Genomic DNA, 19050 nt, shown 5'->3' on the forward strand with positions numbered 1-19050 from the left:
AGAATTCCTATATGCTACTTCGTGCGTCGCAGTCAAAAGAAACCCGTCTTTCTGATTCCTACATTTTTTGGTTCCTCCAATCTGTCGGAGCAATCGGCGGCGACGGAAATAGGGAAAACCTTCTTCCGATGTGGGGTCACTGTATAACAAGCACCTCCTTATTCGCTATTTCCCCTTATAAAAAGTTACTGATTAATAATGATATACACGATAAGTCATACATGCTATCTTTGCGGCTTTTGATCATCCTGTATACTAAATGATTCCTCGGAATGAGTCCTGCATGATCCATCAGATCAGACGCTATTTATCCGACCTTCTACCCGTCTAAACGTCTGGCAAAGGTAGCTTGACTACTTACTTACTTCTCCACAACCTTCCCCTCCCCCACCAAGGAAAACATCACCACCATCACCACCACCAAGCCATTGCTCTATCACAATAACTTAGCACACAGAGATAACCCCACCCCCACCCCCAGACGAGAAGAAGAAAAAAGGAGGCAAATCGCCCTCTTCCCCTACACTTCTCACCGAAGATGGGCTCCGTCGTCATCCCCCATCTCAACTCAGGCTGGCACGTCGACCAGGCCATCCTGAGCGAGGAGGAGCGCCTGGTGTGCATCCGCTTCGGCCGCGACTGGGACCCCGCATGCATGCAGCAGGACGAGGTCCTCTACAAGATCGCCGACAAGGTCAAGTCCTTTGCCGTCATCTACGTCTGCGACATCGACCAGGTCCCCGACTTTAACCAGATGTACGAGCTGTACGACCCCTGCACAATCATGTTCTTCTTCCGCAACAAGCACATCATGTGTGACTTTGGCACCGGAAACAACAACAAGCTCAACTGGGTCCTCGAGGACAAGCAAGAGCTCATTGACATTCTCGAGACAATATACCGAGGTGCCAAGAAGGGTAGAGGTCTCGTCGTCAGTCCAAAGGGTACGTTTCCTCTCTCTCTCTCTCTCTCTCTCTCTCTCTCTCTCTCTCTCTCTCTCTTCCCCTCTCTCACCTCTCTGTCCCTCTTCCCTCTGTTTCTCTCTATCCCTCTTTTATGCATGCTCTTTTACTAACATCAGACCTCTTCTCCCCGGCAGATTACTCCACCCGTCACCGCTACTGAGACATATGTATATCCTTCTTCCTTCGAATTAATCTATAATAATACCTCTACCTGGCGTCTGGTGTTGTTCATCTTTTGGTCTTCTGGAACGGGACGGTCTCGACAGCAAAGCAAGGCACAAGCAAAAAAATACCAAAGACTTTCTCTCTATAAACAAGAACATATATGCTAATTCATCACACACATACTCACAATTCTTCTTCTTCTTCTATATCTCTCTTCCAAGGTACGCCTATTTTCATCCTTCCATCATCCTTCGTCAATCACGTAGTCCTCTCTCATCTAACTGTAAAGTACATGAAACAATTAGCATGGAATCAAGAGGAGGAGAAAACATGTGGGTATTCTTGCGTAGATGCTACGGGAAAAAAAAGTCTAATAGTAGTAGTAGTAGTAGCCGTAGTGGTAGTAGAAGTGCTTTTCCGGTGCTCAAAATGACAAAAAGAGTAGTTCACATATATAAGATGATTTCCATCCTCATTCCGTTCATAAACCCTCAGCTCCCACCAGACCATGCCTTCATATGGTCCTCTCCGTCGGCAGGCTCGGCACGGGTGGCACGCCTCCGACATCTCGCGAACGGCTCTTCAGACGACGCAGCGTCGGTCGTGGACCCTGCGTCGGCGTCGGCGACCGGACTATCGTCTCGGGTGTCAGTCCCTGCGGCAGCGGCGGTTGCGGCTGCAGCTCGGCGTCTTCCGCCTCCTCATCGACACCAGGTAGGCAGTTGTCGTCCTCCAAGGTGACGTCGGACGTGTGGTACGGGGCCGAGGTGGAGGGCGACGTGATGGAGCGCGCGTGAAGCGGTGGCCGGGCAGGCGGGATGGCGGCCGAGAAGGCGCCGGGGTTCATGGTGTTGCTGTTGTTGGACGAGGGCGAGGCCCCGTCGCGAAAGGAACGGTCGGCGAAGCCATTCTGAAACAGGCCGCTGCTGGTTGACGCCTCGTGTAGGATGGGCAGTATCTGCTCGTCGTACAGCTGCGCTCCGGACTCAAACGACTCGGGGGTGAACTCGGTAATCGTGCGCGACGACTCGCGGTCGTCGTCGGTGTGCGGGCTCGATGGCTCGTCGAAGAAGTCGTCCAGGTCGTCGAGCTTGCTGACCAGGTCGCCGATGGGGCCGGACTCGTCACGTCCGCCGTCGGACAGCATGGTCGCCGTGCGCTCCTTGCTGCCAGACTCAAAGTAGCCGTAGGCAAAGTCATCCGATTCGAATTCCAACCCGACGCTCGGGGCCGACTGCGGCGGCGTGCCCTCGGCGCCCTGGCACATGTAAAAGGTGGCGTGGAGGTTGGCCCGCGTGGCCTCTGTCTTCTTGGCAGGGACGGGCGTCGCCCATCCGGACGCCTCGGGGATGCCGAACAGGCTCTGTGTCCGCTCATACTCCTTGCGGATGGCTTTGGACGTCGACCGCGTCATGCTCATCCGCAGGTGGTGCTTGTCCATGTGACTGCCCGACATGGTCATGATGTTGTCCAGCACCTCGAGAGCCTCCATGCAGAACTCGGTCTGCAGCAGCCGCAGCAGGGGAGAGATGAGATCCGACCCGTGGCCCGCCAGCTCCGGGTTGCTCATGTCGATCTCGGGCAGCGCCACGCACAGGATGCGCATCGTATGCACCTTGACCCACGACAACGAGTTGGTGAGCAGGCCGATCAGGAAGGTGATCATCTTGAAGTCCTGGCCCGGCAGGTAGCACTCCTTGATGGCCGCAAACAGCTGGCCCAGGAAGTCGTTGGTGCTGCGGTACGCCCCGGCCGTGTAGTCGCTCAGCGCGATCGAGATCGACTCCAGCCCCTGCCTCTCCGTCTCCTGGGTCAGGATGTCGGCCGTGTGCAGCGCGCCCTCGCTCGGGATGCCGCTTTCCAGTTCGTGCAGGAAACGGGGGAAGTTAGCCAGCACGGCAAACAGCACGCGGTCATCGTCTCCGACCAGGCCGTCGCTGGGCAGCTGGATGAGCTTGTCGATGAGGTCAAGCGTCGGCTGCCAGCACAGTGACGAGCGCAGCCCCTTGTGGACGAGAGGCTGCAGGCCCTCGAAAGGGCCTTCCCACTGCGCCGGCTGTCCGTCGGCGAGGATGCGGCGCACATGCGGAGACCGGAAGTCGACCTTGGTCAGCCACACGTCCAGCATCTCCGCCGCTTCGAGGAATTCCCTCTCGTTGATCGACTCCAGGCACGCGCACGTGCTCCAGAAGAGCGGTGGGAACGTCACCAGACGCTCGGGCTCCAGCTTGACAATGAGAGCCTTGAGTGTGGTGAGGATCTCCATGGAGAAGGACTGGATCTCCGGGTCCTCGTCGGCAATCGTGTTGGATAGCCGGGCCAGCATATCGCCCAGCATGTGCTGGTCGAGCGACGTGAGGATGCACCGGAATACCTGGAAGGAACGGCAGGCCAGGTGCCTCACGGGGCACGATGTGGCCCAAGTCAGCGACAGCCTGCTCCACTGCTCCTTGAGCCCGGGGAAGGTCGGCTCGAATGTCCTGACGATCTCCGTCGTCAGGTACTCCATGCTCGGGGGCACCTTGTTGTCGTGGTCGTCCACCTTGCCATTGCTGTCCTCGTATCCCCAAACGACGCTGTTATCGTGACGTCGCACGCGGTCAATCAACTTCTCGATAGACTCCCTCCGTGCACCCGGGATCTGGTCATCCAGGCGCGCGACAACCAACTCGTGGATGAGATGGACCAACATCTCACGGGCCTGGTCCTGCACCAGCGGCATGTAGTGGTCCCAGAGCACCGTCGCCACCTGGAGAAGCAGCGGGACGTTCTCGGGAGCGAGCTGGACGGGCGAGACCATGAGGTCGACCAGCAGGATGATGGCCAGCTGTCCCAAGGAGAAGCCGGCCTGCTTAGTGCCGACCGGGAGAACCTCCGACAGGTCTGCACAGTAAGGGTACAGAGAGATGTCTGCAGGTGGAGGGATGACGTCCCTCCTCTCGTTGGGCACCATGCCCCTAGGGGTGATCTGCATAAGGAGGAACTCAATCACCCGGGCGCCAGGAGCACTGTTGGTCGTCGACAGGAATACGACAATCTGCTTGGCGTACTCGACGAAATTCTGCTCGCGACGCTCCAGGCACAGCTGGATGACAAAGTCCATGACGAGCCGGACGTTTCCCGGGTGAGGCCCGGCTGCCACGGCCTGCCACAAGGCCTGCACCTCGTTGTGGAGGGCCCCGCTGGACTTGATGGTGAGCTCCAGGAGGTTGGCGAGGAGGACATACGATTCGGCCGTCGGTCCTCCGTTGGGGTCCAGCTTCAGCTCTATGGACTGGACCCAGGGCAGCACGACGGCGACCATGGTCCGCTGGGCCACGGTCTGGAGGTCACGGAAGTACAGCGTGAACTCCGAGAAGACATGGAAGGCAAGCTCCGTGTACTGCTTTGCCAAGCGCTTGGAGATCTCGAACTGGGCCAGCTTGTAGACGGCCTGCGTCTTATCGGCGATGCTGATGTCAAAGTCCTGGATCTTGGAGTTGATGTTCTGCCGGCTCTCGAGGGTGCGCAGGAAGCTGGACGACTTTGACCTGATGTCGCTCTGGTCGTTCCCGAGGGCGAACAGACACAGAGAAAGCAGCTTCCAGAAGGGGCAGGGGTAGGCCGGGTTGTCCTGGATAACCTGAGTCGCGACGGCAAAGTAGCTCTCGAGTATCTTAGGGTTGTCCGACGTGTAGCACCGCGCGATGCAGTGCTTGAAGAGGTAGGGGTACTCCTGGTTGTGCATGACAAGGTTCTGCAGCGCACGCCTCCCAATCAAATTCATGCGGTCGCTACCCGAGTTGAAGATGGCTTCGATCCAGGCCAGCATGCGACGCACATCAAACTGGAGGGTAGCCCCGCTCTCCGTCGTGACGGTGATGGGGCCGCCGCACAGGGCGGCCATGGCGCTCAGCGCGGCCGTCCTGAGGTTCCGCTTCTCAATCTCCATGGCTGCCGACACGGTGCCGCGTTCTGCGGACGCCTGCTGGTCGATGACGGACTGACGCATCGTGTCCTCCCGGGCGCGAATCTGGTTGTGGTTGGGCGAGAAGCCGCACCAGTCCTCCATGAGGGAAAAGGCCGACTTGCGGGACTCGAAAGTCATCCAGCGCGACGGGTCACCCGTCCTGTTGATACAGTCAAACAAGGCCTCGGTCAGGCCGCAGTAGTGGCGACGCAGCCTCTGAAACTCCCAGTCCATCTGGACTTCTCCGTCCATCAAGAACAGCTTGAGGTCCCTGTTGTAGGCCGTCAGGGTGGTGAGGAAGAAGTCATTCTGGTAGATCTCGGGCTCCTTGAGGAAGTGCGACGTGAGCTTGAAGACATGGGTGATCTCCGTCCTCAGGAGGTCTATCTTGCGGTTCCTACGCGGGCTGCTGTTGGTGCGCTGGTGGATGCGCGCTCGAGCCTCGTCGTTGCACCGCGAAACCTGGCCCTGGAGCTCCTCGAGGAGCGTGCGGTAGATGTGGATGTTGACGGACCCCATGGCCACGACGACTGCATCGCGCACCGAGGCCGACGACGACGACACGAGGGGAATCAGGTACTTGAAGAGCATCCTCGCCGTCACGGTGCGGTCCCTTGACGTCGCCTTGGAGGCCTTGCGCGTGTGAGAGGCGTCGAACGTCGTGTTGCTCGGGTCGGCTAGGGTCGAGCATGCAAAGATGAGGTACAGCTTCCACTGCTCAATCATGACGTCGGGCTGTGCCGTGGGCGAGTGAGCCGCCGCCCGCGCCGAGTTGGGGTCCGCCCCGTAGTACGGCCCGCGCGAGGGTTCCGAGAGGAACACGATGGGCTTGTACATCTGCAGGGTACGGTCGCACACGAGGTCGCGGCACATGGTGACGGTAAACGGGCATTTCTCGTAAGCGATCCTGATGAGGTTGGGGAAAATCTTGAACCACAATGTGCTGTCGTACGGCCCGTCGCTGGTGCAGAGTTCCACGATGGCACCCTTGTTGCCCATGCTGCCATATGCCGAGTTCTTGAGGCCCCGCTGCAGCCTGCTCCGCTCCGCAACGGACAGGTGGTCGTCGTTGAAGTTTATGATCTGGTCGGCATCGTTCTCCAGGATGTCAATCAGTCGGAAGGTGTCCTCGCCCGCGGCATCCTTGCTGAACGCCTTGTCGAACTCGGTAATCAAACGCAGCACAGTGATGGCATGGTACCGCACACGGCGGGACTGCGAGCACAGGAAGAAGAGGCCGTGGGCCTCGGCCTGCTCTACCTCGGCCTGCACGCTGGACAGGTCGAGCTTGAGGGCCCTCTTGCCGGTGGCGCCCATGCCCGCGTCACCCGACTCGGAATCCTTGAGCTTCTGTCGAATCTCGTCTATCCATATCTGTAGCAGCTCCACGTACAGACGCAGCGTGTTCTCGATGTGGCTCAGGCCGAGCATACCGCCGTCCGACATGGTGGCATACCTGTCGTCGAAATTGAATATGAAGCGTGAGAATCCGGTAATGACGCCTCCAGCGTGGGAATGGCGGGCAATGGCCTTGAGAGAATTACTCGATGAGTCGGCAATCTTCGACTGGACGTGGGCAGTACCGGTGCAGAGCAGGTTGATGAGGGAGTTGAAGGGTAAATCCGCCGAGAAGCACCGGGGAAGGGTCTGGACCGCAACATGCAACAGCTCATAGAATGCCTGTTTCTGGTCCGACGCGCTCTGCTGCTCATCACGGCGTGAGAAGTTGAAGGTCTCGGCCATGGGCGTCTTGGGGCCCGGACTACCAAACTTCTCGTCTAGAGCCGCCTGACCTCCAAAGGTGTTGTCGCATATCATGGTGATCTTGCCGAGAATCTCGCAGAACTTGACGTAGTATTCCCGGACGCTCTCGGTCAGGACGTGCGTGAGGACTGGCCGAGAGATGTTCTCCTCGGCTACCCTCATGGAGGGAGCACCGTCAGTACTGTTGCTGTTCACGTTGCTTATGTTGAATCGGGTCGACCCCACAGCGGGCGAGGTCGGAAGCCGCTCGGGCACGGAGGAGGTCTCGTATACCTGTGGCAAGGGGGGCCGACCCTGCTCGCCCTTCTCGAGATCGGACATGATGCACAGGAAGGCCCGGATGCCGACGACGATCCTGTCAGGGTCCAACTGTTCGACCTTGAGATCCTTGGTGCTGGCAAAGAGCTCGGCGCCGATGAGGGGGAAGATGACATTCCGGAAGCAGAACTCGGGGTACTTGAAGCCGATGATGCGGATGATCTGGATAAGAGGCTCCGTGACGGAGACGTCGGAAGCAACGATGCCGCGCTTCGTGGGGGGAGGCAGGATGAGCCTCAGGATGTCGTCGAGCTTGCGGGTAGCGTTCTGTGGGCTATCGTTGGTCCGGTACAGGTATGTCCACAACAGGCGGGAGAAGACCTGGAGGCACAGAGGCCTGGTGGAACGGTCCTTGACCTTTGTCTGCGCAGACATGACCAGCTGATACCAGCGGGCACTGAAGGTGTCGGGTGAGGATGCGCAGAGCATGGTAGCCGTCAGGGGGAAGGCGACGGGCCAATGCCGGGGCTTGGTGAACAGCTGAGAGAGGCGTGGGCTTATGGCCGAGAGGGCCTCTGACCATTTTGGATGCATCAGGTGGCTGTTGCTGGCCGTCGAGGCAATAGGCAGAATCAGCATGTCGATGACCTGGCAGAAAGCCCACTTGACACGCTGGCCGTGCGACTTGCTCAGCAGGCGTCCGAGAGAGACGAGGAAGTCGCAGGACCGCTCCCAGGCATCCTCGGGAGCAATCTTCATTCTCAGATGCTTCATCCCCCCGAGGACAAGTTCCAGCTTGCCGTCGGTGTCACGCCCACCCGTCGCAGATGTTGGGCTCTTGTTGATTCGGTCCTGAAGGGAGCTCTCGATATCCTCGATGAAGCGGCGTGTGACGGGAATGAAGTTGATCTCGCTCATGTGTCCCAGCAGCTGGGAGAACAGGTTCCAGTTGGCCAGCTTGAGGGGCGATACCACGAGCTGCTCCGGGTCGGCAATCTTCAGCTGTCCAAAGATGATACTCTCCAGTTTGTCTTCCATCTCGGCCGTGATAGACTGCAGATCGCTCTGGCATATGACCTCCATCAAGACTCGGCAGAGGATGTAGATAGAAACTGTTGACCGGCGCTCAGCTTGGGCCACATACTCCTGCTTGGCCGACGCGGCGGCGGCGTTGGGCGCAGGGTCTGCAGGGCCGGAGCCTGGGAGACCGGCTTGGACGGGCTCCGTGTTTCTCCGTGTCAACGGGCCGCCTGGCGGGCCGCTGCGCTGGACCTGGTTGCGGGCCTCGGTTGCCAAGTCGCTCTTGCTCTTCCTCCACAACATCATGGAATCGATCAGCGCTTTAGGCTTGGGGCTTGCTATATGGCCCAGAGCCACGATCAGCTGGTCGAAGGCCGGGTCGACGCCAGGGCCACATATTCGTTCGATATTGGGCTCAGGATCGAAGGGAACCGTGATACACTCGCTCAGCTTCTCCTCGGCTTGTGCGATGAACTGTGTGTTTTGCAGCACGTCAGCATTCGGCAACGTGAAGGGTGTGCGAGCAGGGGGTCGGGTAGGCGTCAAGGTAACGCAACATACCGATGTAAACAAGACATGTAGGGCGTACTCGCCCACCGTCTTCTGGTCATCCTTGGAATTTCTCGGTGCGGCGGATGGGTGATGTGAATGGTCACGTCTATGTTTGCTCTGCCTCCGCTCCAGCCTCCGCTGGACAGTCCCGTGGAGGGCCACGTCGCCGGCCGAGGAGGTCCTCTCGGGAGGGAAGCCATTGGAGCCGACAGGGCCTTTCATATTCTGCTGAGAGCGAGGAGGGGCAAGTTCGGCGTCTGGTCGGGGAGCAGAAGCGGTGTGTGGGCTGTTGTCCTGTCTCTCATGGGAAGCGGCAGTCCCCGCAGCTGCGATGAGTTGGGGGCTGAGAGGACTCGATGTGGCGCTAGCTAGGCTCGCATTTCTCGAGTGCTGTATCCCGTGGACGATGGAGGTCTGGCGATGGTGCCCGTAGGCGGCGGCGTTCTTGGGGTCGACGACACGCTCTCCCCCAACTGTGCGGGAATGGGGGGCAGGCACACGGGGAGAGGCAATGGACGAGCCCGGCTGCGAGCAGTTCTTCTCGGAAGACGATTCTCGGGAGTGTGCGGGTCGGCGGGTCGATTTTGAATCGAGCGATGGGACGGGTCGTACGGTTCTCTGACAGTCGGCTTGGCTGGTGTTGTCGGCGTCCTCATCCTCCTCATCGAGCGTCGACACGGTCCGGGGGGGGAATTTGAACGGGGCCTGCAAGTGGTCCGGCAAGGACTGCGGAGGGACTGATGCGTCACACGCGCACACACGCACACACACGCACACACACACAATATGTCAGCGGGGAGGTGGGTAGTTACGGATGCTGAAACGAGCGAGCGAGCGGAAGGGTCATTCCCATGAGCCAACAGAGTTGAGTCTTTTGAGCGTGGCGTGTACCCAAGGAAAGAAAAAGAAATGAAGAAAAAAAAGAGGTGTTTGATAGCAAAGCAGCAGAACTCACCCATTTCGAGCTGTGCCGATCCCCACTTCCCTCATCCTCTAGGTATCCAGTACTCGTACAAGCAAAGTGCCATGCGCATGCGTGGGAGCGCAAGGGCACCGATAGAAGCAGGGAACGTGCGCGTGCGCGTAGAGAGGTTGCTGCGCACTCTCAAGTCGTGTACGAGTATGGTGCGTGGTGGGATGGATGGCTAGGCAGATGCGGGCTAGTCTCCTCGGTGGTGTAGTGACGATATCACACCATCACACCAATCCCGAGACGCGAGGGCGTATGATCCGGCAGCACGACGACGGGAGGTTGACAGCGGCGGTTTCGGGGCGTGGTGACGTCTCGGGTTGTACGCGTACAGGTATATACGAAGATTTAGGCGACGATGTACGGTACTGTTAGGTGCTTGATTGCTCGTTGCTATTGTTGTTGTCGGCTACATGCAAGCCATTCGCAGCAATAACGCCCCACGAGCTGGAGACGAGACGACGACCAGTTCAGTTTTGGAGAGTCAGTCCCGTCCCCTACTGTTGTAGTTCGGGCACTGGTACTCTGTAATAGAAAGTGGCTGTGGCGCAACTGCAAGGACGGCGGGGCTCAGAGCTGGCGCGGAGAGCCCAAGCCCCTTGTATGGTAATACAGCTCAGCTGTACGGCCGTCCACAACCTACGCAATATTAGTGCTCGTACTCGTAGAGGGTAGGGCCCTCCATCAGCACCTCCGGTATCGAGAGCGATATTAACTGTCGGCGTTGATATCAACGAGTGATGCGCCCCCCTAGAGCCTAGGAGCAGCACTGAGCTGTTGCCAGTACAGAAAGCCCCCTCCCCCTCATTGGCCTCCATCCTACAACTCTTATGGATGGCACGCTCATGTGTCGGATGGGCACGATGAACGCGCTAGCACCAGCTCAATCGGCAACTGCGAGGAAAGTGCCCTGCCAGCTGTGGATTGGGAAGGCCATGTCGACATTGTGATGACATGCGTCTGTCTTGCCAGGGTCGATCAGCGTCATCAACCTCGTGGCTCGTACGAGAAAGCATCATGGTCTTATCCTCAGGCTACGAAAGCGGAATAGGAGAGCGCACTGCCTATATATGTAGTGATACCAGACATGTCAAATGCTCGTACGATGCCGATAGCTATATCAAAATATCGACAAGAAGAAAAAAATCTTGTGTGCTTATCGAGGTGAAGATGAAAAGGAATCAATCGGTACGATACCGACACAGACCCGTACGTGCCGTGGTATTCCAGGGACAGGCTGGATTTGAGTCCGAACACTATACCGAACCCGATACCGAGCGGTTGGCCGAATCCTGCGCGGTCGTACTCATACCTCTCTGCTTTCTCTCAATGGAAGGTTATAGCAGCTGAGCATTCATACCTGTAGGTAGCACCGACCATGCCATCATGGCTAATGTGGTCGTCGCATGTTCTCGTCCGCGCGCAACTAACTATACACGTATATACATGTATCTCCTCATGCCAAGTACCGAGCAGTACAACATACGTCACATCCGAAACGTACACTCTCAAACTCAGTACGGGGTGCTACGTCGTAGAACTAGTAGTTGTCAATGCCACTTTGCGTTCAGGACGAACCCATGTCTACAGTAAGTATCCATCTGCCGAAGCGGGACTGTTGTTGATATCACGGCGTAGTATTAGCTTTCCGACGTTCCCGCGTACCACACATCGTACTCTGGGTCGCAGGGTAGGCCGCGATACCTCACTTGTTGAAGCTGGGCAGACAATGCTGTTGTTGTATCTTTATCCACGACAGGCAAACGCACCTGCGATGATGGCACCTGCAAGTAGATGCGCCATACCGACGAGAGAGACCCTCAGGGTTAATTCGGGAGTGACTGCCCATTCGTATGTAAAGGAGCAATAGACAGACACCACGGGTGACGGAATAGCACGACGCGTAGACTTTCAACGAAGCGGACCCCCAGCGAGGCTGGCTGGAGGGCCATGTCCTATATCAGGGTATGCCCCCTCATATCTACATGATCATTGATAGATGATGTATTAAAAAGCAAAAAAAAAAAAAAAAAAAAGARAAACTCACCGCGGCATATCCGAGATGACCCACGGGGTGAATGGAACACTGGCACCGCTTCGCTCAGTGTATGCGTAGGTGGGAACGGAGGCTATCTGTCCTTCTTTCCGAGCCCGTGCGCTTTGCTGTGTGTGACGGTGGGCGGACAGGGGCTCAAGCCTCGCATAAGATATTATCGGATGGGCCGCTCCTCCAGCGGAGCAAATCGGACAGCTTGCTGGACCCGGACGTGCGTAATAGACGTGAGAGCGGACTTTCGTATTCGTATCGATCAATGGTGGTGCGCAGTGTGTATGCGTAGAGAGTGAATACATGAGACCAATGTTCCACCCATCTACGGCAATCGTCGTGGCAGAAGAACGCTGTTCATTACCGCTAATGTACTACGTATACCGACCAGTTTTAGTAGGGAATGAACACAGTCTTTCCTAGCAATGCCTGCTGAGCCGAAAATAAACAAATAAACAAAAGGGGAGGTGCGGATAGTGTTCGTGAGGAAGACATAGTATACGTAGGTCAAAAAACCGAAAAGCGGCTACTACAGACTACGTGCACCATCATCGCATGCCTTACGGATATTGCGATACACACTTGTACCCGTGTAGGTGCACAGTAATCAATATCTTGCTTTTAAAGTATCAACTGGCCTGTAAGCCAATCCGGCAACGTGGCCTCGGGCCCTTGTGCGACGTCGGCAGAGCCGACGGGCAAGAGTGGGCAAAGCCTTAAAGGTAACCTAGTCTGTGGAAATTGTAGTCATGACAATACCTTTTTGTTTTTATTTTAGTAGCGGCTACAGAGTAGTAGTAGTAGCATTATAATGATACCGAGTACAGAGAGGCGATAGAGACAGGGAGAATGGGCTACTCGCAGCACAATAGTATCTGGCACGTCCAGTCAGTATATTGATAGGTTACCACTACAGAGCACTCCATGGTCGCATGAGTAGTGAGTGTCGCGTTTTGCAGGGAGAAGAGAGAAAAATCCACAGCTGTTACATTATTACGTGAAATAAGCAGGACACGGCCTCGGGCATCGGTCGGTATACGAGTACGAGCAGCTATCGGCACTCACAGTAGGCCTCTGACCTGCATGAGCCGATAACACTGAATTTAGTAAAACCCGGGACCGAAGCCGGGGAGGGGCAATCAATCAACGAAGGGGGATCGTTCATATTGGTCTTTGCGTGTGCGCATGCTGCTCCGTAAATACTGGGGGTATTTAGTAATATCAGTGGTAAGCACACTTGTAATCTGTACAGTACATGCAGTGGTGATATGTGGCGCGGGCTGTCAGGGCTAGATGAGTGCTGCTAGAGCTTAGAGGATCTGTAGAGTATTACTCCGTAGTCGTACGCGATGTCTCTCGAACAACATTGCCTTTCTCGCCCTTTACCCGCATTACTCGGGCTACCGAGCAGTAGTGGATGCTACTGGCATCTGGCAACCTGGTAGAGAGAAGTTATCGCGCGATTCAATTAGAACTTGTCTCTCCAACTCGCGGACCTTGCGTATTCGGAGCGCCCTTGAGACCCACAGCCCACAGCCCACAGCCCACAGCCCACAGCCCACAGCCTGCAGACCGAGCAAGCAGGCTTGGAACCGCTTACTCTCTACCTTGCTTTGGCTTTCTTTCTCCTCTCTCCTGCCAACCCTCCCCCCAGAAGCCGCCAAAAGCCCCGGACCTACCTGCTGAGCACCTGCTGAGCTGGGGCACCCTAGCCCCCGGCGCGGAACTACTGCCAGCACTACTAAAAAGTACTATTGCCATAATAATACCATTTGGTCCCTCCCTGTCCCCCTCTCCCAAGCCCTTCCTTTATGTACTTTGCCGTTGGCAGCATCGCCTGACAGAGTATCTCTCTCTTGCTTCTTCTTCTTTCTTTTTTTCTCGCTTTTCTCTCGTGAAAAGCGAAAGGAGACGACAGTTGACAGGTTCTGTCTTGTTGGCGCTTTCATATAGCCAGCCTGTTGCTGCCCGCCCTTGTCGTCTGCTACTGATCCAGCCTATCGGTGCCAACGATAGTGCTTCACCCCTCTCTCTCTGCTTTTCTGTGATTCTGCCCTCCCCCCCGCACGCGCACGCTCTCTGACCATGGCTGGACTCGACACTCTGGACATTATCGTCCTCGGGGCCATCCTGCTCGGTACCGTCGCCTACTTCACAAAGGGCACGTACTGGGCCGTCGTCAAGGACCCCTATGCCAACCCCCTGGCCGGTGCGGCCGGCGCCAAGGCCGGAAGCTCCAGGGACATACTCGCCAAGATGGAGGAGACAGGCAAGAACTGCGTCATCTTCTACGGATCCCAGACTGGAACGGCCGAGGACTACGCCTCTCGCCTCGCCAAGGAGGGCAAGAGCCGCTTCGGCCTGGAGACCATGGTTGCCGACCTGGAGGAGTACGACTTCGAGAACCTCGACGCCTTCCCCGAGGACAAGATCGCCTTCTTCGTCCTGGCCACGTACGGCGAGGGCGAGCCGACCGACAACGCCGCCGAGTTCTACGAGTTCGTCACGGGCGAGGACGTGTCCTTCTCCGAGGGCAACGACCCGCCACTGTCCAACTTCAACTACGTCGCCTTCGGTCTCGGAAACAACACCTACGAGCACTACAACCTGATGGTCCGCAAGATCGACCAGACCCTGCAGAGCCTTGGCGCCAACCGCATCGGCGAGGCTGGCGAGGGTGACGACGGCGCCGGGACCATGGAGGAGGACTTCCTCTCCTGGAAGGAGCCCATGTGGGCTGCCGTCGCCGAGAAGATGGGCCTGCAGGAGCGCGAGGCCGTCTACGAGCCCGTCTTCTCCATCATGCACCGCGACAACCTCGACGTCGACTCCCCCGAGGTCTACCTCGGCGAGCCCAACAAGCACCACCTCGAGGGCGCTGCCCGTGGTCCCTTCAACGCCCACAACCCGTACATTGCCCCCATCACCGAGTCCCGCGAGCTCTTCTCCGTCAAGGACCGTAACTGCCTGCACCTCGAGGTGGACATCTCGGGGTCCAACCTGTCCTACCAGACCGGTGATCACATTGCCGTCTGGCCCACAAACCCTGGTGACGAGGTCGACCGCTTCCTGGAGATCCTCGACCTGTCGGACAAGCGCAACGACGTCATCAGCGTCAAGGCCCTCGAACCCACTGCCAAGGTCCCCTTCCCCACGCCCACCACGTACGACGCCATCGTCCGCTACCACATGGAGATATGCGCGCCAGTGTCCCGCCAGTTCGTCTCCACCCTCGCCGCCTTTGCCCCCACGCCCGAGGCCAAGGCGGAGATGACCAAGCTCGGCAGCGACAAGGACTACTTCCACGACCAGACGACGCCCCAGTTCTACAACATCGCCGGTCTCCTGTCGGCCGTCAGCGGCGGCCAGAAGTGGTCGGCCATCCCCTTCTCGGCCTTTATCGAGGGCATCACCAAGCTCCAGCCGCGCTACTACTCCATCTCGTCCTCCTCCCTCAGCCAGCCCAAGAGCATCTCCATCACGGCCGTGGTCGAGAGCCAGGAGATCAAGGGCAGCGGCCGGTCCTTCCGCGGCGTCGCCACCAACTACCTCCTCGCGCTCAAGCAGAAGCAGAACGGCGACGCCGACCCGGAACCCTACGGGAAGACGTACGAGATCACCGGTCCCCGCAACAAGTACGACGGCATCCACGTCCCCGTCCACGTCCGCCACTCCAACTTCAAGCTCCCCTCGGACCCCACCAAGCCCATCATCATGGTCGGTCCCGGCACCGGCGTCGCCCCCTTCCGCGGATTCGTCCAGGAGCGCGCCAAGCTCGCCAGGGAGGGCACCGCCGTCGGACGCACGCTGCTCTTCTTTGGCTGCCGCAAGTCGACCGAGGACTTCCTCTACTCCGGCGAGTGGGACGAGTACAAGGAGGCCCTGGGCGACAAGTTCGAGCTCATCACGGCCTTTTCGAGAGAGGGCCCCGAGAAGGTCTACGTCCAGCACCGCCTCAAGGAGCGCTCCGAGGAGGTCTTCGAGCTGCTCTCGCAAAAGGCCTTCTTCTACGTCTGCGGTGACGCCGCCAACATGGCCCGCGAGGTGAATGCCGTCCTGGCGCAGATCATCGCCGAGGGTCGCGGTGTGACCGAGGCCAAGGGTGAGGAGGTTGTCAAGACGATGAGGTCGTCTAACCAGTACCAGGTACGTCGGTCTACTCTCCCTCCTGCATCTTCCCGCATCTCCCTGTGTCCTTCTCCCCTTCCTCCACACTACTCTTTCAACCCGACTGTCTGCTGTTCTATACGATCTTCCCCGCATTCTCACCCAACGACCTCTCACTCGGCCCCCCTTCTTTCCACCTCACGTTATATGAAACAGCCAGCTGACCTGAATTGCTACCATACAGGAGGATGTTTGGTCTTAAGAGGAAGAAGAAGTAGAAGAGGCAGAAAAGAAGAAATACACATACACACACACACACATATATATATATATATATATACAGAGATGTCACAAAAAAAAGAAAGAAAGAAGAAAACCCAGTGGAGTAGTGATCCCTTTTTGGTTGTTTCTGTCTTGTCTTTTGGATTGTGACGAATGGGGGAAGCATGGCTATCCGGGATAACGTCGGGACCTATGTTTTGTTTTGTTCTCTCACGAAATCCCGTGGTGACAGTTATACGAGAGGGTCATCTCTTGTTGGCGTTAGTCATCTTTTGTTTTCCTCTCCCCCCCTCCTCTTGTTGTCGTTTCCGGGGAGAGGTTTGCTTTCTCTCTCTCTCTTGCTTTCACCCATACACACACACACACACACACACACAGACACAATCTAACTACTACAACCTATATTACTTGCATACCGGAGGGAGGGAGGGAGAGAGGGAAAGGAAGGGATCAAGGGGGGGGGGGGAAGCGAGATGACGGCAACGGAATAAACCGCTAGAAAGGGTGTTTTCTTTTCTTTTCTCTTCCTTTCCTTTCTTTTTTCCTGTACATCTCGTTTACGAGTTGGTAACCGCTATTCAATGAAGGAAAGAAGAAATATGTGTGCGTGCATATTCTGTCAATGTACAAGTAGTGATACGTGGATGCATGGCTCATGCTAGCAGTACTGCTATGTATACTAAATACGTGGATTGCATGGGGTAAGTGGCATCATGTGTGTCTTTCTTCATATGTTTCTTCTCGTAGAAGAAGTAAATAAGAGATAGTGAGAGATGGATAAGACCTCATGGCTGAGGTGGAGGCTGTCGTGTGCCGTGTGTTGATATGAGTGTTGGCGGAGGAAGATGGTGATGATTAGTAGGTGTAATATATGAGACGAAAGGTACGGACAGACACACACGTGCATCTCATGTTTAAATCCTGTTACGACGCTCTGATAATCCTATACCCGTAGTATCAATGCTAATACTATTGCTACCAGGACTACCATCACGTGTGTAGTAGCAGTAATACTGCTACCGCATCACCAGCAGAACAAGGGAGAAAGAGATACTATTACTTCTACTCGTACATCTAGTAGGCAGCATTGTATAGAAGGGGCTGGTACAAGGCCACAACTCGGCCCGCCGATTCCCGTCTAGGGTGAATTACTTTTTCTTCTTCTTTTCTTTTTTTCTTCCTCTCAGAGCTCTCGACGTATAGTATTCTCTTGCATGGCTGTCGTCCACTGACCGCAGGTAGCGCGACTGCAGGGCGGCCAGATGGGCGCAAGGGATCTACAGCACCAGCACCCTTGTTGCAGGCGCCGAGATGGCGTGGTGATGCGTGGAGGGGGGGGGGGGGGGGGGGGGGGAGAGAGACCCTTTTTCTCCTGATTTCCCTTTTTTTCCCTTTCATCTATAGCTCATTTATTCTGTTTTGGTTACAGGTAGATATAATATATATCGATATATCTAATAAAATGTAGTGTGTGCGTGTGTGTGCGTGTGAGCGAGCCCATGATTTCATGCCATGTGGATGGAACATACCTACACACACCGCCATCCGTCGTGTCAGTCCAAGCCACACATCTGTTGATGATGATGTGTGTGTGCGAGAGAGAGAGAGGGGGAGAGAGAGGGCGAGAGAGGGAGAGACAGAGAGAGGGCGAGAGAGATGGACGCGACACACTGTGCAGACATGTATGTTAGGGAGAAGTTTCTTTTTCTTTCTTACAATACTTGCTTTTTGACCTCATCATCTCTTACAAGTATTACTCGAATCCTGGTGATTCATTCGTGATTTGATACCACTGTTATCCCCCCCCCAATGTGAAATTGCATTCGATGCTGATCATGGACCATTCTCTTCCTTCAGGCGTCAGGGTTCTGTTTGCCTTGCTTTTCATTGATCTGTCCGATGAACCGCTCCTTGATCTCCTTGATCTGCCTGCCCTTTTCTTTTGGGGTTGGGAGGGGAAAGGGGGTCCTAACCCCCCGATATGCAGGTTCATATATGATCAGTCGTGTTTGGCTTCAGCCCTTGAATCGTGTCCTTTCAACGAGGGGAGGGCGGAGGGGCTGGGGCTGGATATCAAGTGTAACTCGTACAAGTACTACTACTACTACTACTACTACTACTAATACATACCTAGTGACTTGTCTATATTACTGCATCTGTAAGGGAACCCCGTCCTTGTCAAGAAAAAGAAAAAGACCGTGCTCTTGCAGAAGGAAAAAATCCCCGGGAAATAAAAGGGCAGAGTGCTCAGTATCAATCATCAATATTATTATTACTGCTAGCAGTAGAGAGAAAAGAGGGAGAGGCCCCGCACGGGGCGCCCCATCCTCCGTCCCTCTGTGGACGCCGATTGTTCCTGACATTGACGGCTGGTTCTTTACTCCGTTATCCCCAGGGATTTTCCCTTTGAGTATTTTAGTATTCATCTTTCAACATCTCTTCTTAAATCCTATCCTATCTCTTTACTATTATTATCATTATCATAATGATCATTTTACAGGGGTCCGTGTGGCTTTCAAGCCTACCCGACTCAAGACATCTTTTGATGAAATACTCCGTAATGAATCACCATCAAGTATTCCTCCGTACTTGGTCGAGAAGTAATGTTGCCTCGCTCCTAACGGCCTGCCTCAGTATTTTGGGGGAGGAGATGGAGGGGGGTGGAGAGGTCTCTTCCCTTGATCCATCTCGATGTAGACTGCCACCAACCACTTCCTTCTCTGCCCACAACCAGGACGTTGCAGGAAGTTGTTTGCTTGCCACCACCCACGACTGACCTCCGGCCACCTGCCCTATTACAATTTACGGCACAGAAGTGTGTGTCTCAGAGGGAGAGGATTAGCACCGAAAAGGGACCCGAGAAAAAAAAAAGGAAAAATGAATAAAAAGAAACTATACTTGCTTGTTGTGTGCTAAATAACCGCTCGAGAGCTGAGCCCATAATATAGCAATGGTCCCCTTGCCCCCCCCC

General features: G+C 56.0%; 3 protein-coding genes across 3 annotated transcripts; 2 read left to right on the forward strand and 1 right to left on the reverse strand.

Moving 5' to 3' along the window:
- Positions 1 to 538: 538 nt before the first annotated feature.
- Positions 539 to 1125, forward strand: GMORB2_0330 (U5 snRNP protein, DIM1 family; the record flags this gene model as incomplete). Its single annotated transcript, XM_035462316.1, has 2 exons — positions 539 to 944; positions 1100 to 1125. The coding sequence occupies 2 exons, from the start codon at positions 539 to 541 to the stop codon at positions 1123 to 1125; spliced, it is 432 nt and encodes a 143-aa protein (XP_035325246.1).
- Positions 1126 to 1644: 519 nt separating this feature from the next.
- On the reverse strand, positions 1645 to 9632 carry GMORB2_0331 (to cell morphogenesis protein PAG1; the record flags this gene model as incomplete). The annotated part of the gene is made up of 2 exons (XM_035462317.1): positions 1645 to 9302; positions 9629 to 9632. 2 exons carry the CDS (start codon positions 9630 to 9632, stop codon positions 1645 to 1647), a joined length of 7662 nt encoding a protein of 2553 aa, XP_035325247.1.
- A 4143-nt stretch (positions 9633 to 13775) lies between these two features.
- On the forward strand, positions 13776 to 16835 carry GMORB2_0332 (NADPH-ferrihemoprotein reductase; the record flags this gene model as incomplete). Its single annotated transcript, XM_035462318.1, has 2 exons — positions 13776 to 15836; positions 16830 to 16835. 2 exons carry the CDS (start codon positions 13776 to 13778, stop codon positions 16833 to 16835), a joined length of 2067 nt encoding a protein of 688 aa, XP_035325248.1.
- Positions 16836 to 19050: the final 2215 nt, after the last annotated feature.

This window comes from Geosmithia morbida, assembly GCF_012550715.1.
Source record: "Geosmithia morbida isolate 1262 chromosome Unknown scaffold_0, whole genome shotgun sequence".
Classification (NCBI taxonomy): Eukaryota; Fungi; Ascomycota; class Sordariomycetes; order Hypocreales; family Bionectriaceae; genus Geosmithia; species Geosmithia morbida.